The 16971-nt window shown below is 34.0% G+C and overlaps 2 protein-coding genes and 1 pseudogene across 2 annotated transcripts; 1 reads left to right on the top strand and 2 right to left on the bottom strand.

The window, feature by feature from the left end:
• Positions 1-388: 388 nt before the first annotated feature.
• Positions 389-1492, bottom strand: LOC142644429 (uncharacterized). Its single transcript, XM_075819046.1, has 4 exons — positions 1455-1492; positions 1119-1236; positions 563-942; positions 389-473 (listed from the first exon to the last, which is right to left on the bottom strand). The coding sequence occupies exons 1-4, from the start codon at positions 1490-1492 to the stop codon at positions 389-391; spliced, it is 621 nt and encodes a 206-aa protein (XP_075675161.1).
• A 5260-nt stretch (positions 1493-6752) lies between these two features.
• On the top strand, positions 6753-9568 carry LOC142644428 (protein FAR1-RELATED SEQUENCE 5-like; annotated as a pseudogene).
• A 5579-nt stretch (positions 9569-15147) lies between these two features.
• On the bottom strand, positions 15148-16464 carry LOC142644427 (receptor-like protein EIX1). Its single transcript, XM_075819045.1, has one exon. It carries the CDS (start codon positions 16462-16464, stop codon positions 15148-15150), a length of 1317 nt encoding a protein of 438 aa, XP_075675160.1.
• Between the last annotated feature and the right edge of the window lie 507 nt (positions 16465-16971).

Raw genomic sequence — 16971 nt, 5'->3', positions numbered from 1 at the left:
AACAGTCAAGTCAGTGCAAGTCTTCAATGATAAAGGCACTTCTCCCGATAGACTATTGTTCTCCAATTGCAATGTTTTAAGATGTATTAATTGGCCCATTGAGTTGGCAATTTGTCTTGAAAAATTGTTATTGGCTAAGTTGAGAGTGACCAGATGGTATCCATATTTCCAACAGTCTGGAATCTCTCCCGATAAATTATTTGAATATAGATCCAAATAAGTCAGGGAGTTATTCATAGACAATATTTCACGTAAGTTTGAAATTTGTCCAAAAAATGAATTTCTAGCTAGAAACAATACCCTTCAGTTGGCGGAGAAGCGAGGCAGGGGACTCCAAAAGTTATTGCTAGTCAAATCAAGTTGTGAAAGTTGGAGTTGGGATGAAAAATCAGGCACATGTCCTTTGAGCTCGTTGAAAGACAGATTCATATACATGATCCTGGAAGAAAGGTTTCAAAACCAATCTGGCACATCTACAATTCCAGCATTAGAGATATCAATGGCAGAAAAACTCTTTTGTGATCGAAGCCACAGGGGAAATTTCGGGCCTAGTAGGCAAGACCTCAAACCTATGGTTTCAAGTTGAAAGGGTGGAATCCAGCTTGAACTCACTTCCAATGCCAACGAGTTTGAAGAAAGATCTAACACCCGCAAGCTACTGAATTTTAGCAAGTGAGCTTCTTTGATGCTACCGTCCATGCAATTCATTGCCACATCCAGGACAACCAGTTGCGAAAACTGTGCAAGACTTCGTGCCAAGGATCCGTTCAATCCATTGCTAGAAAGATACAATTCTCTCAGTGATGAAGATTTGTTAAACTCACCTTGTTCTTGAAAAAGGCCTAAAGTTAACGGAATTGGACCTTTGAGGCCATTCTTCGAGAGATCAAGAGAGATGAGAGAAGCCAGGTTCCCAATAGCATCTGGGATCACACCTTGCAACTGACATCTTGAAAGATTAAGGTAAACAAGACTATGACCAATGTCAAACAACCAATTTGGTATTGTAGAACTGAAGTTATTAAACGAGAGATCGAGGAATTCAAGTGAAGTAAAATTCACATGATGCAAATTTGAGGAAGCTTGGGAAGTTTGCAATAGAATAAACGCAAGTTTACCAGAGAAGGAAGCAAATTTACTGCATCAAGCCAATCCTCTGCATTGCTAAGATCAACACCACCCAGATCAAGAACTTTCAAAGAGGAAAGACCATAAACCCAACTGAGGTTTTCGGCTCTTAAAGAAAAGCCATTTCAACTCAAATCTAGAGACTCCAAGTGCGAGAGGTTTCCAAGACTACTGGGAATGGTTCCTCGAAAATTGGCATTAGATAGGTTGAGATATTTGATATATTGAAGAGAACCAATCAACTCTGGAATTGGAATATGCTGGAAATCGTTGAGGCTCAAGTCTAGGTAACTCAAATATGGTAAGTCAAGCAGAGAAGGACTTACCTCATGAGCTTGCAATGTGTTGTAAGGGTCTCGACCATGGAAATCAAGGATGGTCACATGACCGGTTGCGTTGTCACATCCAACTCATCTCCAATTGCAACAATCTTCATCTGCTGTCCATGAAGAGAAGGATTCTGAAGCACTCTTAAAGCCTTCTTAGAACTTGAGAAGAGCCTCTTGCTCACTATCCATGCACGGTACCGCACAAGTCAAAGCCATTTCCATCCAATGAAGCCCAATGAGATAAAATACTAGTATATGAATAAATTTACTTCCTCTGACCACCATGATCATGGTTGTGTTTGAGATTGCAAGCTATCGGTATAAAAGGAAAGGTTTACAAAAGCAAGTCTTAAGTCTCAAGCGAGCTTGTGAATAGAGATTAATATATGACCAACTCTTTCTGCAGTTGCCTTTAGGTAAATGAAGTCTTCATGTAACTTTGCTTTTTTATTTTTAAAAATAATAATTTTTTTTTTGTTTGATTTTTTGTTATTTGTATCAACAATTATGGAAAAAGTTCTATCACGTATGGTGTGTAGAAACTTCCCTTTGGTAGAAAAATAAGAAAAGTGAGTCTTACAACGTGAAAGGAAAAAATAAAAATTAACCTTGTCAATTATAATCTTATAACCTCTTAGTTTACAAAATTCTTATTGTAGGTGATGAAATTTTTCTATGAAATTTTTGTGGTAGGATTATCACAGATGGATCATTGTCTAATTGTTCTAAATGTTATATACGACGCATTTGGTATACTAAATGAAAATTATGTTAAAAATACAAATTCATATTATTGAAAATAAAAGGCAATGTAATAGAATAATTATTCCAATCATACCTTTAGTTGTAGAATTTGAATAAAAGCTTGTAATTATATTTCACAAATTAAAATTAAAATATCTTATTCATACAATTATATTTACACTTTTTGTGGGGTTCAATTATTCTAAATTATGTTTGAATATTTTTAAGTTAACACCATTTCCTAATTTTCAAAGCAATAAGCATATAAAAAATTATATATATATATATATATATATACAAAGAAATCATTTAAAATCTGGATTGTATATATATTTGGCAACTAAAATCATGGTAATGGAAATGTTTGTGGATTTAGGTATCGAAGATAGTGTAAAATTGGATTTTTGATTTGTTTTTATTAAAAAATATTACATGTAGAGAGTGAATTTATGTTTTTAAAGATTTACTATTAACTTTTAAAGTTATTATGCACATTAAAGAATAACTTTTTTTTTCTTTAATGATTCGATAATTAAAAGAGAGGAATGTGAAAACTTTAAATATTTCGATTAGAAACACTAAGAGCCCGTTTGGTAGAGAAGTTTGAGTAATGTTGTTTGTAGTTTCTTGAAATACGTATAGGTAAAAAAGTGTGTGAAAATGTATATAATATTGTTTAAAAACTGAAAATTTGTATTTAAAATGCTCTACCAAACGGAGGCTAAGAATTCCTATTAAACTAAATGGCTCTGAGCAAAAAATAATTGTCATAACTTTTCTAAAATCTCAGTTTAAGGGAATAATTAGTTTTAAGGAATAACTAGTCACCTTGGAAAGACAACCAATGATTGAATAGCTATCTACGTAAATAACCATTTATTACTGGATTTATTTTTGTTTGCAAAACATGCATGTCTATAAAAAATGAATTAATATTAAGCTAAAATTTATCGGAAATTATTTTTAAAGAACGAATGAAGGATTGTTGAAACGATGGAGGGATCCTTTATCAGAAATTGAGTTATCATCAACACTAGAAAGTTTAGTCGTAAATTCGAAGTCTTCTATGAAGAAACTTCTCAATTATTAGTAGATGAAGTCTTTGCACATAAATTTCTCCTAAATGTTAAGTGGACTTGACGTTCATGCATGTTCATTGAGAAGTTATATATATATAAAGAAAAAGTTTAGCTATAAAATTAAATGTAGTCTAAGGTTACAACTTTACTCAAAATCATTAACATTACTATATATTTTAAAAATTTAACCGTTGGATTGTATTTTCTTTACGCTCTTAGTATAGATGTCAAATTTTGTGCGAATTGGTTATTATTTACTATATCATCTATAAGATTATATAATAAAGTGACAATTAATTTATACTTTTGATCTAATCTGCAAGTAGTGTGGTTGAACCAAGTGACAAGAAGTCGATTCTCAAAAATAAATAAATAAATAAAAGAGCCAAGAAGTCAAATACTCAAATGATCGAGTCTCAACTTTCAACATTGCTTTTTTATTTTATTTATTTATTTATTTATTTACCTATAGATAGGTCATGGGTATTTGAAGAACCAAGTGCCAAGAAGTCAAATGATCGAGTCCCAACTTTCAACATTGCATTTTTTTCTTTTTACCTATAGATAGGTATCTACATTGCATAATTGCGGTTTATCATGAGTCATGAAAATTTCATATTCATTTCCACCGAAGTTTTGCTTTTTTACTTTTTTGCATGCACCAACAAAGGGGTATTACGCATAATCAGGAACAGATCCATGTTTAAGTCAATGACCACCATGACTTACCAAACTAACATATTTTAATCACCTGTCAAAGAATTTGAGTTCATCCAAAATAAGAATAATGCTATATTCACAACAATTTCACAATAATTTTACTAAAAGAAGACTAAACAAAAGAACATCAAGTGAACATATTTTCAACAGAAAACTATTTAAAAACAAAAAATAAAAATCTTTTATATTATTCAAATTTGCAACTTGTTCAACTTAATTATTACATAAAAATAATCTCTAACTTCATTTTTCCTTTAAAAATGTATCGAGTAATACTATAGTCATGAGTTTTCTTTAGCAGTACCAGCAGTTTTGGTCTCTTCAGCTTTGCAGTTGTAATAATTTTGTTTTCCTTAGCAACTCAACTTGCAGTTGTAGCAAATGTCACATATCTCTCTCTCTCTCTCTCATCACCATTCTTAATTCCCATTTTATCTCTTTTCAATCCATTTTTTCTTTTTCTTTTTCTTTTTGTTACTAGAAAGAAATTGTAATACTTTAAGTATTTGCGTGTTTTTTTGTGATGTTGATATATTCAAATTAACTCTTTATTATATTTTGTATAATTTAAGTTTTTTAGTCACTACCCTTAAACAGATTCCTAAAACCATCACTACTGCACATAAATTATAAAATCCAAACCGCACTAATTAATCAGAATATAAGCCAAGTGACCAATATGTACATGTAAGCGGGTTTGATTGATTTATTAGACTACTCGTGCAATTAAATTGGTAAAACCCACTAAATCCCAACATTGTTTTTGTAACCTATGCAACCTAGATGGGTTGTTTTCATCAAGCAGATTTGCCCACTGAATTCCAACATTGTGTTTATAACTTGTGCAACCTAGATGGGTTGTTTTCATCAAGCAGATTTTGTAGTTAGGAAAAAAATTACATGCAAAGGTCCATGATAGTGTCTTTTTCTACTTCCTTGCTATTTAAAATAGAAAATTTCGTAAATTTGCTAGGGATACTAACTTAAAAGGAGTCAAAAGTGATTTGCATTTGTGAAATTATGATTTTGATTAGGTGGCTAATTTCTAAACTTAATTTTAATTAACTATTTAGGGATATGCCTATTTTTTAATTTATATATTTTATTTTATTTTATGTATTATCAAAATTATTATTATAGCTATATAATTATGTACTTTATTTGACCCTCTGGTTCAATTGGTGATCCATTGATTGAACTAGAGAACTAATAACCCAACTCTAAGATTAGGTTCATGTCTAGTTCAAGTTTAATGACTATGTTATCACATTTCTCTAGGGGTTTAGCTCGCTTTAAGTGTCCAGTGCAATTGATGCACTGGACACAAATGCACAATCCCAATCCCATTTTTTTAAAATTAATATTCTTTGTTTTAATGTAAAAATCGCAATTTCATTCAAACGAGAAAAAAAAAAAAAGTACACCTTGATGCACTAGGTGCTCAACAATACAAGGAATTTCCACATGTCAAACTGACCCACAATTTTAATGGGTAAAATAAAACCCATTTCGGATTGGATCAAGCGAGTGAGTCAAGCAGGTTTCTCACAAAGCCCTAGTTCCAATGGCCCGTATGTTGGTGTTAGCTTCAAAGATCCAAATCAGAACGGGTCGGGAGTGGGTGTTTCTTTACTGCTCCAAATCCAACCCATATGGAAAAATATAAATTTTTTAACAAAACACTTCTTTTTAGAAAAATTTAAATTTATTATAAATTTTACTACAAAAAACTTTTTTTTTTTTTTTTGGTTTAACGAAGTTTGTGAATTCTCTCGTAAAGCATTACTCTACTAAAAAAACCCAACCCCCTGATTTTATTACTGCTCTGTCTCTTTGCGTCTGTGTTGATCTTCCAGGTACTAATCTTTCTCTATCTCTCTCACTTGTTTCTTTTGTTTAATTTCTCAGAAACCGTGGGAAAATCAATTAAAGCTTCCAAACTTTGCTTATGGTGGTAATTTTAATTGGTTTTCGATTTCATTCTCTGTCATTAGTAATAGTGTGTTAATTGAAGTGCCTTGAATGTGAAAGAGTTGTAAATGATATTGTTTTCAATCTTATTATATAGCTGAGAGTGGGCACTGCAATAAGAAGGGAGCCTCATGCGATTATCTGCACCCCTAAGTTCTGATTTCGATCACTAGAGCAGTCAATACTGTACAGTTATTTTTCATAAATAGGGTTTTGACCTTGTATAACCTTTTGTTTCTTTATGTGTAAAACTAGTTCACTTTAGAATCTCACCCGATTTTGCTTCGTTCAGTCTCTTTAGTAGGTGCTATTTCTTTAAGTTGCAAGTCCTAGTAAAATAATAGGGAAGGGATGGAGGTGTTTCTAGATTGGTTATTTGGTTGTTTCCGCCAACCTGATCTTGATTTTAAGTTGATATTTGGATAGATGTGAGTGTGTCTGCTTGTAGGGTTCCCTTGCAAAAATTTTGGCCTTGTTAAGCAAATGAGATGGTTGAATAGGGGGCTCTGAATCAGGATTTTCTTTCCTATACTATTTATTTTTGGTCAAGTTATTCTTTCCATCTATTGCCAACTACTTATAAATCTATTGTTATCTAATAAGATGATAGATGTATTACATATGTGAAGGAGATAGTATCTTATGAGTTTGGAGTAGGCCTCTCACGGGCTTGTGGATGAGTGAGTGGTGACTATTATGGCATGATCTCACTTAAAACTTGAATAATGTTGGTGACACAATATCTAGGTAATATATTATAGGATAAGGATTTCCTCCAAACATGTTTGCAGCAACTGCTGCAAATAGGGACATGTTTTAATTAAATAGGAAGACACTTAAGCTTGGGGGTCATGTGCATCGCACATGACCCATTTTAAGTGAAGATCTGTTAACCCTAACGTTAACAGTGTTAGCCAAACGCCTCTCACCCATAGCAACAAAGCCTCACGCGTTTCTCTCATCTCCTCACCCATAACAACAACCTCACGCCTCTCTCTCATCTCCTCCACCTCTGTTTTCTCAACAAACTCAGATCAGTAAGAGCTTGGGAGGCGGAATCGCTGATCTCACCGGACCATATCTTCATTCTTCCTCTTCACCCGTTTCCCCCTTCGTTGATTTTGCCCCATTCAGATTCTCACTCAGCCGATGCCGCTTCCACAAATTTGCCGCCAAGGACCACCACTCCTACCACTCCATCCTTTCTCGGCGTTCTCCTTGACAGTGACAAATGCAATGGTTCTCAATTTGTTCAGGTCTGATTTTCTTTTTAGAAAAAAACATTGTTTTTTAAAGATAATTATTTTCTCAAATTGCATTATATTTGAAGTTTGAATATTTGTCCTTATGATTATTACCACAGCTGAGTTCTATAGCTTAAGAACTTATGGTTTTGTTGGTTTTGAATGGGTATTTATTGTTGGTGGCAAGGATTTATATAGTACTTATTTTTTGAGAGTTTTTGAGTATAATTTCTATTGAATAGGATGTTTTGGTATTTTGAGTTCTGAATATTGTTGTTGTTGTTGTTCATCATAACTGTTTGTAAGACTATAAGCAACTACGATTTTTTTGCTGGGTTTATTAAAAAAGTTGAATATTATTTTTTATATTGAATATTCTTAATACTATTGCTTTTTATTGGTTTTTGGATTTAGGAAGAAGCACAAGTCAAACCTATTGATGGCAGTGCAAACACCCTGAGTAAACACAATAAGGAAATTAAGGCATCAATGATTGGAATGAAATTTGATTGTGATGATAATGCATATGAGTTTTACAAACAATATGCTCATAGAATAGGCTTCAGTGTAAGGAAACAGTATGTTAGGCGAAGAAGTGCTGGACATGTTAAGAGGAGAACATTTTGTTGTTCAAAATAAGGTGAACAAGCTATTGACAAACGTCGTGAACATGTATCTTTCCATCACCCAATTTCACGAATTGGTTGTTTAGCACAAATGAGTTGTCAACTTCAAAAGGATGGTATGTTAGAAGTTGTTTCTTTTTACGAACAACATAATCATGAGTTTACTCCTTCTCCAATGAAACACATTTTAAGATCAAATAGGAAAATTACACTTGCCCAACAAGCTTTTGCGGATGATGCAAAAAAATTTAGGGTATCAATAAAACAAACCATAGATTTGTTGAGCATGCAAGTTGGTGGTTATGAAAATCTTGGGTTTTTGAATGTTGACTATAGAAATCATGTAAATTCCAAGAGGAGAGAGGCTTTAAAGAGAGGAGATGGCCGTGCTATGATGGATCACTTTAGAAAGATGCAATTAGAAGATCCATCTTATTTTTATTCTATACAACTTGATGATGATAATCAAATTTTGAATATTTTTTGGGCTGATTCTAAATCTATAGTTGATTATGGACACTTTGGGGATGTTATATGTTTTGACACCACTTATTGAACAAATTCATATGGTTGACCCTTTGCTCCATTCATCGGGGTTCATCATCATAAACAATCACTTATCTTTGGTGCAACTTTACTTTATGATGAAACTATAATGTCATTCAAGTGGTTGTTTGAAACTTTTTGAGTGCAATGTCAGGGAAACAACCAAAAACTATATTTACAGATCAATCTGTTGCAATGGCTAATGCAATAGAAGATGTGTTTCCTAAATCAAATCACCATCTATGTGTGTGACATATTTATTAGAATGTTGCTAAACGTCTACATCAAATATTTAATTCATCAATCCAATTTTGAAATGATCTTAGTAATTGTGTGTATGATTTCGAAGATGAAAATGAATGGATAGTTGCTTGGAATAACATGCTTGAGACATATGATCTAATTGATAATCTATGGTTGCGTGAAATGTTTGATGTGAAAGAGAAATGGTGTATGGTATACGGTTGACATATGTTCACTACTGATATGAAAAGCACTTAATGCAGTGAGTCAATGAATAGTGTGTTGAAGAAATACTTGAAGCCAAAACATGATCTTTTGTAATTTTTTGGCCATTACTCTAGAGTATTGTCTGATAAGCGAAGTCAAGAACTACAAGCAGAGTTCAAAATGAGGCAAACAACACCAGTTTTACTATTTGATTTTGAGATGTTGAGACATGATGCAAAGTTGTACACTCCAGAAATATTCAAAATGTTTCAAGGTGAATATGTGAAGATTGTGGATTGTACTATTTACAAGGCTAGTAAATTTGATTCTATCATAGAATACATAGTGAAATATCAAAAGAAAACTCAAGAGCACTTAGTCAAATATGAAGCCTCAACAATGACAGTCCAATGCAGTTGCATGAAGTTTAGCTTTTTGGGAATTCTATGTTCCCATGCTTTTAACGTCCTTGATAAGAAAAATGTTAAGAGAATTCCAGCCCATTATGTATTGAAAAGATGGACACAAGATGCAAATGTTGGTTCTATCAAGAACTATCGAGGCAATGATATTAAAGGTAGTGCTCAAGAGTCAGTGGGAAAGCATCTTTCTCATTTGAGTCACAAATGTCTTCAAATTAACACACTTGCAGTGGAGAAAGAGATGATGTATGAACATGTTGATAAATGTTTTGACAAATTATTGAAGGATTTGCTAGAAATGAGAATTAAATGTTGTTTGTCCTCTATGGAGGGTGAGGTCCATGGTGAAGTTGTTCCCGAGAATGTTTTACAAGGTGATGGTGGATTTGAGTCACATGTGGACATTTCTCAAGGCATATGTGGGATCTAAACAAAACCTACTGTAGGTCGTCTAAGAGGAAGGTTGAAAAGTTCATTAGAAAGGGGAAAAAAAAAAAATCTCAAAGTAAGAAGAATCAACCCAAAAAGACTAGTGGAGCAAGATAAGTTCAATCACGTGGTGGCCTAATTAGAGTAAGTTCATTTACAGGTATATCATGTGTTTCATTGGAGAAGAAGCAAACTCATGATTATGTTGTTCATGAAAAGAAACAACTTCTAACATACCATCCTTTTGAAGTTGACAAGTCATTTGTGCTAAATAACCAATTCGTGAAATTGGGTGATGGAAAGATACCCCTGTTCACGACGTTTGTCAATAGCTCGTTCACCTTGTTTTGAACAACAAAGTGTTCTCCTCTTAACATGTCTAGCACTTCCTCGCCTAACATACTGTTTCCTTACACTGAAGCCCATTCTATGAGCACATTGTTTGTAAAACTCATATGCACTATCATCACAATCAAATTTCATTCCAATCATTGGTGCCTTAATATCCTTATTGTGTTTACTCGGGGTGCTTGGATTGCCATCAATAGGTTTGACTTGAGCTTCTTCCTAAATCCAAAAACCAATAAAAAGCAATAGTGTTAAGAATATTCAATATGAAAAATAATATTCAATTTTTTTAATAAACCCAACAAAAAAAACCGTAGTTGCTTATAGTCTTATAAACAGTCACGATGAACAACAACAACAATATTTAGAACTCAAAATACCAAAACATCCTATTCAACAAAAATTATACTAAAAAACTCCCAAAAAATAAGTACTATATAAATCCTTGCCACCAACAATAATTACCCATTCAAAACCAACAAAACCATAAGCTCTTAACTATGGAACTCAGCTATGGTGATAATCATAAGGACAAATATTCAAACTTCAAATATAATGCAATTTGAGAAACCAATTTGAGGAAATAATTATCTTTAAAAAACAATTTTTTTTTTGGAAGAAAATCAGACCTGAACAAATTGAGAACCATTGCATTTGTTACTGTCAGGTAGAATGTCGAGAAAGGATGGAGTGGTAGGAGCGGTGGTCCTTGGCGACGAATTTATGGAAGTGGCATTGTCTGAGTGAGAAACTGAATGGGGCGGAATCAGCAAAGGGAGAAGCGGGTGAAGAGGAGGAATGGAGATATGGTCCGGTGAGATTGGCGGCCGCTACATGTGGCTGCCGTTGATTCCGCCTCCCAAGCTCTTGCTGGTCTGAGTTTGTTGAGAAAACAGAGGTGGGGGAGATGAGAGAGAGGCATGAGGCTGTTGCTGTGGGTGAGGAGATGAGAAAGAGGTGTGAGGCTTTGTTGTTGTGGGTGAGAGGTGTTTGGCTAACGCTGTTAATGTTAGGATTAACATATCTTCACTTAAAATGGGTCATGTGCAGCTTAAGTGTCTTCCTATTTAATTGACACCTGTCCCTGTTTGCAGTAGTTGCTACAAACATGTTTGGAGGAAATCGTTGTCCTATATTATATATACTAATAAGGAGATTACAAATACAAATTTTGTCACATCTTTTGTGTTCTATTTTATGCTTCATTACTTATGGTATGATATGTGTCTGATTATTTTTCCTTGTTAAACTTAGAGTATTATATAAGGAAAGTGAAATGAATGTGTGGTAAATTGTGATTGGTGGAGTATAAAATGAAACACAAAAATGAGATGTGGTTTGAATTCAACAAAGGCTTATACAAGGCTGTTCACCCATCTGTCCAACTTGATTAATCGATCCGACCTGGCCTGGTTTGACAACCCTTCACAGGTGGTTTCAAAAAAGCATGTGGGTGTAAAAAAAAAAAAAAAAAAAAAGAAAGAAAAAAGAGGACTAAAATGCTTGGTTGGATATTGGGTTCGGTGGGATTCATCCGTGAAACTCAACCCGATTGAAAACCTATACCCTTTTGCCCTTTGTTTTCTGAATATCTTCCTTTTCGCCCAAATTTGCCTGATGCTATTACTTCTTTTCTTTGTACCCACCCTCTCAATTAATAGCTTGAGCTACTAACTTTAATATGTTGTTGTCCACTTTGATCCCCTTTCAGCTTTGGTAAGTACGAGATCATATACAAAAAGAAAAATGATCATTAAGCAAGCTCCAGGTGGGTGTTTTGGCAAGCATGAAGCAACCATAACCATTTAATATTACTACCGTATTTGTTGTTTTTTCGCTTGCAACATAGCAAGGGGGTATCATGGCTTGCTCGGGCTGGGTTTGGCATGCGTTCTTGTGCACTAAGCACAACACAAATATGTTACACGTTTTAAAATAGTCCCACGTCAGCCTTAAATCTTGTTCAATGCACAATAAGTCACTGACATTTTACAAAAGACCCCTTTTTTTAACGATTAGTGTTATCTATTTTAGTGTTAGTGCGTGAGTGTATTCTCTTGTTTCATTTTCTTTCTCCTATATATGTGTGTGTTTCTCAAATAAAAAAAAGAACTGTGTTGTCGAGGCATCCCACATCGGTAAGGTGTGATATTGAGAAGAGATTTATTACTTGCTCTGCGATACTAATTGCTGCATGCAGTTTTGACGTTGGCGTATGAGTGTATTCCTTTATCTCATTATCCTTCTCCTATATATATGTGTGTGTGTTTCTCAACCAAAAAAAAAAAGTATTATAATCTACTTATTGATTTTTTATTTCACATTTTTCTTAGTTTAAACGTTTTGTCTCTTTTTCCTCAAAAATAAAAATAAATCATCTCTTTTAGTAGGTTTAAAAAAAGTTATGGAACACAAGATAGTTCAATGGTAATAAAATATTTTGTAGTGTCTTATGTTTGTGATTTGAATCGATCCCACATTCCCCTCCCCACTATCTACCTATCTAAAAAAAAGTGTTGGGCCACACTGTGTATGTCTCTATCTTGTGTTAATTTGTCTCACCTGTAGGTCCAAAAAAGACGTTTCTACTCATCTATCTTCTTTATGAGACAAATGGTTTCTTATTATTTGGATAGTTCACTCTATAAAGTCTATTAACTAAGTTTCAAGAAGTTTAAAATTCTATTTCAACTATAGTTTAGGCAAAACTTTATTAATTTGGAAAAATTTAAAATTCTACTCTAACTAACTTTCTATTTCAAAACTTTATTAAAAATTTCTAAAAATTTAAAATTTTATTTTAATTTTTTGACCATATATAGTAATGTTGTATTTTTATATAATAAAATCTATACATTACATATCATCATCCTGATGCCAAGTAGCTAAATATATGTTTGTATTTCGATAATATTTTTTAAAAATTTTTGAGAAAGATATTTCGATAATTTAGTTTAGATAAAATATTATTAAATTTCAAGTGGATCACTAAAATTTTGAGAGTATTTTTAAAATATATCTTTCTTTTATATAATTTTTTTTAATTAATTGATGCATTGTTTAGTACCATATAATAAAAATTGAGTCCTAGATGCCGTAGTTTTACCAAGTGGATATCTCTTAACTCTTACTATTATTGTAGTCCAAACCAAAGTCTTGGTCTCCTGCATTTCAAAACTATTTCAAGGTGAAGTAAAAGATAAAATAAAACTCTTCAAAATAAAAATAATTAAAACCTGAAATTCAGAACTAGATAATTGACTTGTAAGGAGTAAATAGTGTAAGGGCTGCAATGGGTTTTTCCTTGTAGAACTGTTGTGTAGTAATTAAATAATTATCTTTCAAAGAGCTTAAATGGGTAATTATTTAAAAACCCACAACAAATACCAACGTTCATTTTTATAACGTTTAAATTTTCAATGTTCAATCAAACACTTCCAAAATAATACAATGATATATTGATAGAGATAAAAAGATGAAAAATAATTTTAAAAATTGTTTAATTTTTAGAAAAAACAAATTATTTTCAATAAATTTTAAAGAACAAATTGTATATTATACTACAATTACAAAATAATGATTTATTCTTACATATCGCGTGAGTATGCAACTAATATATATAAGAATAGAGATCATGTAAATTTGTCTAAACTTAATACAGAATCACATGTGGAGAAGGAATAGTACCTGAATTAGGGTGCATTTACTTTGATTCTTGGAACGGAGTTAATGCCGTTGCCATTTTAGTTTGCTGCAAATGATTCTGATTTGAATTTAAAATAGACTTCATTTGACAGTAGAATTTATGACAATGCAAGCATTGGAAGCATATTCCAAGAGTCCAAGATAGTTCAATTCAAGTTATTCAACACTTCTAATACATAAAGACATAAAGAAGCTACTCGCAAAGGTGAGCATTGACCATAATTATTGACGACCTTTTACTTGGGAGCTTGTTGGTGTTGAAACTTCCTTTGCAACTTGGCTGCTCCAACTGCTACCATCACATAAATTTTGTCATTTATGTTGCCCAAGAAGCGGAAATAAGTATACCTCCAAGATCTACTCAGCAGCAAAGAGCCCCAAAATCCACAGTGCCCTGCAATAAATCCAAGCCCCATGCTTAAATAAAAGGGAGGTATTTCAAAGCCATGCTGCACTTCTTTTTGAATGCCTTGCTTTTCTTCATCTCCAAAGCTACAATGCGGATTTCCGAATGATTCATTACTTGTGCATATCTTTGAAAGCGGAAACCCACAAAGTTGAGGATTTCCTATATAGGACAAGTTATCAAATGTCTTCAACTGGTGACCACGTAAAATTTCCCTTGACAAGTTGTTAAATGACACGTCAAAAAACTCCAGGAGGGGCATATTTGTCATGCCAGCTGGCATAGTGCATGAAAGGCGGTTTCTTGATAAATCAAGAGCATTTAAATGTTCCATTTCACCGATGTTTGGTGGGATAGTTCCGACCAGCTGATTTCTTGACAAATTCAAAATTAGCAATCCTGCTAGGCTCATTACTTCTGTGGGAATCTTTCCCAACAATCTATTAGATGAAAGGTCAAGAATGTTGGAAAGATAAAAAGAATAATTGCTGTTTCTAGTAAACTCCCTAATAAACTCCCTGGAGTTGAATGTGAGTTTGACACTGTCAGAATAGGCCAGATAAGGATAATTCATGTCAAGAATAGTGTCTTCAAAGGAAGTCATGCCAAGAAAGACGCATCGTGGAATACTTCCAGATAAATTATTGAATGAAAGATCCAAATGATTCAAATATTTCAGTTGGCACAGCTGCAAGGGAATATTTCCACTGAAATCATTCGAACGTAATGAAAGAAATTTCAAGTTCTGTAAATTTTCACCAATCCATGCCGGTACGTTACCCAAGAGTCTGTTATACGCAAGATACAAAACAGTCAACTCAATGCAATTCTTCAACGATAAAGGCACTTCCCCCAACAAATTATTCATCTCCAATCGCAATGTGTTAAGATGTATTAATTGACCCATTGAGTTAGGAATTTGTCCACACAAAGAGTTGACAGCTAAGTTTAGAGCTATCAGATTGTGTCCATATTTCCAACAATCTGGAATCTCTCCCGATCAAAAATTTAGAGATAAATCCAAATAACTCAGGGAGTTATTTATAGACAATATTCTACACAAGTTCAAAATAGGTCCAGAAAATGAATTATTAGCCAAAAATAATACCCTTGTGTTGGTGGGGAAAAGAGGCAGGGGACTCCGAAAGAAATTGGTAGTCAAATCCAGTTGTGAAAGATGGAGTTGCGATGAAAAATCTGGCACGTGTCCTCTGAGCGCGTTGAAAGACAGATTCATATACATGATCCTGGAAGAACGGTTCCAAAACCAATCTGGCACGACATCTACAATTCCAGCATGAGAGATATCAATGGCAGAAAAATTCTTTTGTGATCGAAGCCACTGGGGAAATTTCGGGCCTAGTAGGCAAGACCTCAAACCTATGGTTTCAAGTTGACAGGGTGGAGTCCAGTTAGAACTCACTTTCAGTGCTAACCGGTTTGAAGAAAGATCCAACGCCCGCAAGCTACTGAATTTTTGGAATTGAGCTTCCGTGATATTACCCTCCATGTAATTCATAGCCACATCCAGGACAACCAGTTGCGAAAACTGTGTAAGACTTTCTTCTAAGAACCCAGTCAATTCATTGCCGGAAAGATACAATTCTCTCAGTGATGAAGATCTGTTAAGCTCGCCTTGTTCTTGAAAAAGGCCTAAAGTTAAAGGTATTGTACCTCTGAGATTATTCTTCGAGAGATCAAGAGACATGAGAGAAGTCAGGTTCCTGAAAGCATCCGGGATCACACCATGTAACTGACATCTTGAAAGATTAAGGTAAACATGACTATGATCAATGTCAAACAACCAATCTGGTATTGTAGAACTGAATTCATTTAACGAGAGATCAAGCTTTTTAAGGGAAGTAAAATTCATAAGATGCAAATTTTGAGGAAGCTTGTGAAGTTTACAAAAGAATAAACGCAATTCTACCTGAGAAGGTAGCATATTTACTGCATCAAGCCAATCCTCTGCATTGCTAATCTCAACACCACCTAGAGCAAGAACTTCCAAAGAAGAAAGACCATAAACCCAACTGAGGTTTTCGGCCCTTAAATAAAAAAGGCCATTTCCACTCAAATCCAGAGACTTTAAGTGTGTGAGGTTTCCAAGACTACTGGGAATGGTTCCTCGAAAATTGGCATTAGATAGGTTGAGATGTTCGATATATTTAAGAGAACATATAAACTCTGGAATTAGAGTCTGCTGGAAATGGTTGAGGCTCAAGTCTAGAGATCTCAAATATGGTAAGTCAAGCAGAGAAAGACTTACCTCACCTAGCAATTTGCTGGATGGGTCTCGACTGTGGAGATCAAGCATGGTCACATGACCAGTTGTGTTGTCACATCCAACTCCTCTCCAATTGCAACAATCTTCTTCTGCTGTCCACGAAGAGAAGGGTTCTGAAACATCTTAAAGCCTTCTTTGATCTTGAGAAGAGCCTCTCGCTCACTATGATATCCATGCACGGTACTGCACCAGTCAACGCCATTTCCATGCAGAGAAGCCCAATGAGATAAAATACTAGTATTTGAATCAATTTACTTCCTCTGATCACCATGATCATGGTTGTGTTTGAGATTGCAAACTATCGGTACAAAAGTAAAGTAAGGTTTGCAAAAGTAAGTCTCGAGCCTGTGAATAGAGAATATATGACCAACTCTTTTTGCAGTTGAATTTTTGTATTATTTTTATCAACAATTATGGTGGCAATGTGGCGGGCCGGAGGATGGGTACTCGTCCCGCCCTGCATGTTGCTCCATTTTCGCCCTACTCACATGATTAGAAAAACTTTCTTACCCTATTCTTGTCACTCGGGACCTCGTG

This window comes from Castanea sativa, chromosome 7 (genome assembly GCF_040712315.1).
Source record: "Castanea sativa cultivar Marrone di Chiusa Pesio chromosome 7, ASM4071231v1".
Taxonomy (NCBI): Eukaryota; Viridiplantae; Streptophyta; class Magnoliopsida; order Fagales; family Fagaceae; genus Castanea; species Castanea sativa.
Note: the sequence above shows the minus strand (reverse complement) of the source record. Positions and strands in the feature narration are given on the sequence as shown.